The following is a 5,926-nucleotide window of genomic DNA, read 5'->3' on the forward strand; positions in this document are numbered from 1 at the left end:
CGACTGGAGCCGACCAAACTGCTGCAGGTTTGGTTGTGAAGAACCTTTTCAAGATGAGAAAAAGGCAAAAAGAAATCTGTCTTGAATGGTTAAGGTTTTAACAGATGAACAGAAGCCTGTAACCCCCCCACTTCTACTCCGTAGACATTTTACTTCCTCAGGTCTGGGCTGCAGGCTAGTTTTTATGCTGGTCGTGACACGTGGCGTTCACCATTTACTCAATTTGGTTCACGGTTGGCTCCTCTGCTACCTTTGAGCTCACAATTATTAGAGCTATAATGTTGCAATGGACCATGTTTACACATCATTTAGTATTCAACCAGAATAACATGAATTAATGATATAAGAGTATTCTAACCGAAAATATCTCTCGCTACACTTTGGTTGAATCTAAATCTAAATGTGATGGTTTTCAGTCTAGCACAGGGATCTTCAACCTTTAACAGTAAAAGATTTATTTGGGCTCGTTTTCTAACCACGAAGGAGCTGTATACTCTTAGTTTAACCTTTAAGAAATCTGGATTCTTTTTTTAATAATATGAATTATATCTATTTTTTTTTTTGGCACAAACAAAAGCAAAAATATAAAAAGAACCTAGCATCTGGGGCTGCACGGTGGCGCAAGTGGTTAGCGCTCTTGCCTCACAGCGAGAAGGCCCCGGTTCGACTCCCGGCTGGGACCTTTCTGTGTGGAGTTTGCATGTTCTCCCCGTGCATGCGTGGGTTTTCACCGGGGACTCCGGCTTCCTCCCACCGTCCAACAACATGCTTCGTAGGTTAATTGGCGACTCTAAATTGCCCCTAGGTGTGAATGTGAGAGTGGATGTGTGTGTGATTGAGGCCCTGCGACAGACTGGCGACCTGTCCAGGGTGAACCCCGCCTTCGCCCATCAGTAGCCGGGATAGGCTCTGGCACGCCCGCGACCCCGAAAGGGAAGAAGTGGTCAGGAAGATGAATGAATGAACCTAGCATCTCTCAAAATGTGATTTTTATTAGTTTTTTTAAGTTTGACAGGAGCTCAAATAACTTGTTTTCAAAATAAAAGATGCTCAGTGCAGCTCTGGACAGCTAGTAACCAATGATATTCAGATAAGATAATATGTGCTTTTAACTCATAAAAGATCAAACTTTTTAAAAGTTTTTCTTTGCATATAAAATCTGTTCATTCTGGAGGTAGAGTTGATCAAACAAAACATCTTCAGGTCAACAGGATGTAAAAACCTACATAGTTTATCATCTATGTGAACCTCAGACATCAATTTATACATTTAACTAATCTAAATTAAATAAATGATAATTAAGTATTCCTTACTTAAAAAAATATTTTATTTGTTTATTCATTGTTCTTTTTCCCCTCTTTAACCTCAGCAGTCTTACTCTGCTGGGTTTAGTTATTTTAGTTTGGACCTTGGTAGTCTTAGTTTGTGGGCTTTATTTATTTGTTTTCTTTAGGTGGTTTTGGTTAGACAGCCACAGCCATCTCCCTCCTCCAAAACTGCTACCATTAACTTAAACTCTCCACATCATGCTGGACGCTGTGGACCGTTCTCTTCTCGATTATGAACTAGACGAAGAACACAATCTCACCAGTTATCTTGTGATTACTCCAGGTGTTTATACATTTTCTAAATCTCTCCAATCAGTCAATGCATTTAACATGTTTTGAAAAACCTCATGTCTGAGTCTGATCAAACACTTCCCTCAGTCAAGCTGAGATATTTTGACTTCTACTCTTAAAGTGTTCAGAAGACCATGTCTGTAAATGAACAGATGAGCCTCCATGTCTCTACCTCGCTTTGCCCACAGACAGAACTAATCCTGTCCTGTGGCGTTCTGTGTTTGTGGTCCGTCGTGGTAACTCATAGGGTAACTCATAGGGTGGGACTGAAATAGTGGTTTTGAGTCAACCATGTCTGCATGCCCTCCAGAGAACTGCGGTTTCTTCATCATCCCTGATGTCGGCTCTGTTATGGAAAACATCAGTAAAAGTTCTGGTTCATTTCAGCCAAAGATGCTCTATAAGGAGATTATTTTGACAATGTAGTTTGTTGTTCCCAGCAGGTCCAACCCTTCCCAATCTCCTTCCAACCCAACATTTGGCTCCCATTTCAGTTTTGATTAGATTTTTAAATAAACAAACTCTTAAATACATTGCTGACCTTTTAACCTTTCACTCTTCAGTCCCTATAAAATTCTAAAAACCAGCTATAAAACCAATCAGGTCGTGGCTGCTCATCGTTGGAACGACCTCTCTTTGTGAGTACGACAGATCGACTCGGATGAGTTTTAAAGTCAGGTCAAGTTCATCTCATATAGTCTTTTATTGTGTTTTACTTTCTTCTACATAGTTAGTTTGTGATATGTCTGTAATGAATAGTCATCATTTTATGTTTTAACTGCTGTGAAGCACTTTGGGGTTTTAATCTGGGCACAGTGCTATTCAAATACACATTATTTACTTACTTACCAGCTGGAAATACAGCCTTAAATCTGTTCAGAGCTGACTTTTGAATCACTGGTTTGACCTGAGGTTTGTGTCAAACTCATATGGAAGGATGGAGGTTCCTTTCAGACCTTTCCCTGACTAAACCGAGAGTCTGTCTGTGGCTGTTCTTGACCAAACTAATAACTTTGATCAAATTCGAATAAAAACATATATTTTTCTATCAAAGAGTTACTGAAAACTTTAGCATTTTAGAAAAAAATGTGTTCCTCTAATTATTTCAGTCAACTCAGGTATCCAAGATCAAGATGCAATCATTTCCACACTGGAAATACTTTGTGAACTTCTGAGATCTTCCTCTCAGAAAACATAAGGACCATGATATTGTTAGTCATTTCTTTATTTACCTTATGTGTTGTTTATTTGTTTTTCCTTAAAGTGTCCACAGGCCACAAACTCCATGGTCTTCAGTGATACTTGTTTATCAGCTGTTCTGCTGCTGTCGAGGCTGGATCAGCCTGATACCCCATCCTGACATGCCCCCAGAGCTAAAGGAGCCCCAAAACTCTGCATCCCCAACCAGCCTGTCAGAACCCGATCATAGTCATCACATGCTTCCTCTTCAGGTGTTCATGCATCACCGTAGAGCACCAGTTCTGCCTTTCAGATGAGTTCAGTTGGCGTGTTGTTATGGTTCCTGAGTATTCCAGTAATTCCCTGTGACATCCCTACTGACCCGGATTAACACCACAGCATATGTGTGTCAAAGAGAAGGCGTTCACCGTAGGTTTTTTTTTGTGTGTGTGTGTGGGGGGGGGGGGGCACAACTAATCAACTATTAAAGTAGTCGTTGACTACTTTAATAGTTGATAGAGTCACTCACTTGATATATTTTTAAAGAAACACATACTGTAACTAGAACAGTTGCATTACCTGCAATAATGCTAGTGTACAGTAAATGCTATTTTGCTGAAAGTAGTCACTAAAGCTTTTAGCTGAAAATGGTGACATAGTTTACTTTAATTGCCAAAGGGATTTGCTGAAAATGTAAAAGCTATTGCAACTATGAAAGAGCGTTGCAGTTGATCAAAATTTCTGAAAAAAGTCTAGTAAAATTGGTTAAAAATGCCTAATCCATGCCGGTTTTGCAAAAATATTTAGTGTGTTGCTAAAATATGAGCTAAACTCCAAATTAGCCCCCAAAAATTGTAGTAGATTCCAAATTAGCCAAAAAAATCTAGCTCGTTGCTTAAATACTAGTTAAACTCCAAATTAGCCTAAACTTCATCAGTAAACTAAATTAGTCAAAAATGTTAGCATGTTGCTAAAATATTAGCTAAACTCCAAATTTTTAAAAATTACAATAAAAGATTAAAACATAGCCCATGAATATATTTAAAAGTTTGTTGCTAATCTACTTAAAATTTTAAAATTTGCAGACTTTCTCATTCATTTCCTATGGGGCAAATTTAGCTTAATTACATTTTAATCTGTTGAAGTTATGACAAAATCTGTTGTCCATTGACGTGGTTCATAATTATGACAGGAGACGATGATGCTCAGCTCTGTTGTTGTGTCTCCACTGATTGCTTTACCTGCACTCAGACTTAAACTTACTGCAATGACAATACAATCTGCTCTTTTCATTGTGTGATTGCTTATTCAGCATTCACACTCTGGTGATTCTCCTGCTCCTTTTTTTTCGGCACGTAAAAACTCAATCATGTGTTTCATGTTTTCATCTTGTATTGTCATTTTCAGAAAATTTGGAGTTTAGCAAATATTTTACTAACATACTAACGTTTATGGTTAATTTGTCATCTAATGATGTTTTTTTAGTCTAATTTAGAGTTTAGCTTCTATTTCAGCAATAATCTAATATTTTGGACTAATTTAGCTTTCTTTAAGGAATTTCAGGCTATTTTAGAGTTTAGCTAGTATAAAAGCAACGAAATTAGCTTTTTGTGGCTAATTTGGTATCTACTGAGGTTTTATTATGTTAATTTGGAGTTTAGCTAATATTTTAGCAACATGTTAACATTTTTGGCTAATTTGTTTTCTACTGGGGTTATATATGCTAATTTAGAGTTTAGCTTCTATTTTAGCAACATGCTAACATTTTGGACTAATTTAGTTTACTGAGGATTTTTAGCCTATTTTGGAGTTTAACTAGTATTGAAGCAAAGAGCTAGCTTTTTTTTTATTTTTTATTTTTTGGCTAATTTGGCATCTGCATGGTGTTGCAGTGGTTAGCGCTCTTGCCTCACAGCGAGAAGGCCCCGGTTCAAATCCCGGCTGGGGGATTTGGGACCTTTCTGTGTGGAGTTTGCATGTTCTCCCCGTGCATGCGTGGGTTTTCACCGGGGATTCCGGCTTCCTCCCACCGTCCAAAAACATGCTTCATAGGTTAATTGGTGACTCTAAATTGTCCCTAGGTGTGAATGTGAGAGTGACTGTGTGTGTGATTGAGGCCCTGTGACAGACTGGAGACCTGTCCAGGGTGTACCCCGCCTTCACCCATCTGTAGCTGGGTTAGGCTCCGGCACCCCCGTGACCTCAAAAGGGAAGAAGCGGTCAGGAAGATGGATGAGGAATTTTAGGCTATTTTAGAGTTTAGCTAGTATTTAAACAACAAGCTAGTTTTTTCGGCTAATTTGGAATCTACTAAGATTTTTTTGGGCTAATTTGGGGTTCAGCAACAACCTAAATATTTTTGCAAATTGGGATGTATTAGGGATTTTTAAGCAATTTTGCTATAAACTTTTCAGAAATTCAGGTCAATTTGTTGCTATTTCATAGTTCTTTAACAAAATTTCCAGTCTTTTATCAAATTTAACATTTTGCAAATATTTTTTAGCAAATCCTTTCAGCAGTTAAAGTAAATTGTGTCACCATTTTCAGCAAAAAGCTTCAGCATCTTCAGCGACTACTTTCAGCAGAAAGCATTCACACGATCATTATTGCAGGTAATGTAACGTTTCTAGTTCTTTCATGCATTCATTCATAGTTACTCACAGTTGGGGTTGTAGCAGTAGACGTCCCACCGCTCACTCTTGTTCAGTCTGTATCCGTAGTCGATGATACCGACTTTTCCAAAGCCACAGTTGACCCCAGCTTTCACGATGGGGTAACCGACGCGCCCTTTATCGAACCATCCTGCTGCACACACATGGAACCCTGGGGAGCAGAAGAAAGCCTCTGTTGTCCTGAAGTACACAGGGACCACAGGCCTCCTGCTGTCTCCAACTAACACCAGGATCACGCCAACATTTAGTTTTCCTAAATGGAAGTTTGTTTGAGAGTTATGGGGGGCTGGATAATGGAGGGCCAGCCTGTCTGCAGTGATGAAGTGTTACAACACACAAACCAGGGTTGACCTTTACTCTGTATGTTAAAAGCTTTCTAGCAGTTAAAGGACGTTTGACATCAGGCCCTGTTGACTGGAAGACGTCCAGATCAAAGGAGCCTTCCTGTAAACAGAC

The 5,926-nt window shown here is 39.0% G+C and overlaps 1 protein-coding gene across 1 annotated transcript in view; it reads right to left on the reverse strand.

Annotated features, from left to right (window-relative positions):
• tnfaip6 (tumor necrosis factor, alpha-induced protein 6) overlaps positions 1–5,926 on the reverse strand; it is a 15,578-nt gene that overhangs the window by 6,336 nt on the left and 3,316 nt on the right. The window contains exon 3 of the mRNA XM_024263955.2: positions 5,460–5,621. Coding sequence (XP_024119723.1) covers positions 5,460–5,621 — 162 coding nt within the window. The remainder of the gene's footprint in view (positions 1–5,459; positions 5,622–5,926) is intronic.

The sequence above is a fragment of the Oryzias melastigma genome, unplaced genomic scaffold, assembly GCF_002922805.2.
Source record: "Oryzias melastigma strain HK-1 unplaced genomic scaffold, ASM292280v2 sc00274, whole genome shotgun sequence".
Taxonomy (NCBI): Eukaryota; Metazoa; Chordata; class Actinopteri; order Beloniformes; family Adrianichthyidae; genus Oryzias; species Oryzias melastigma.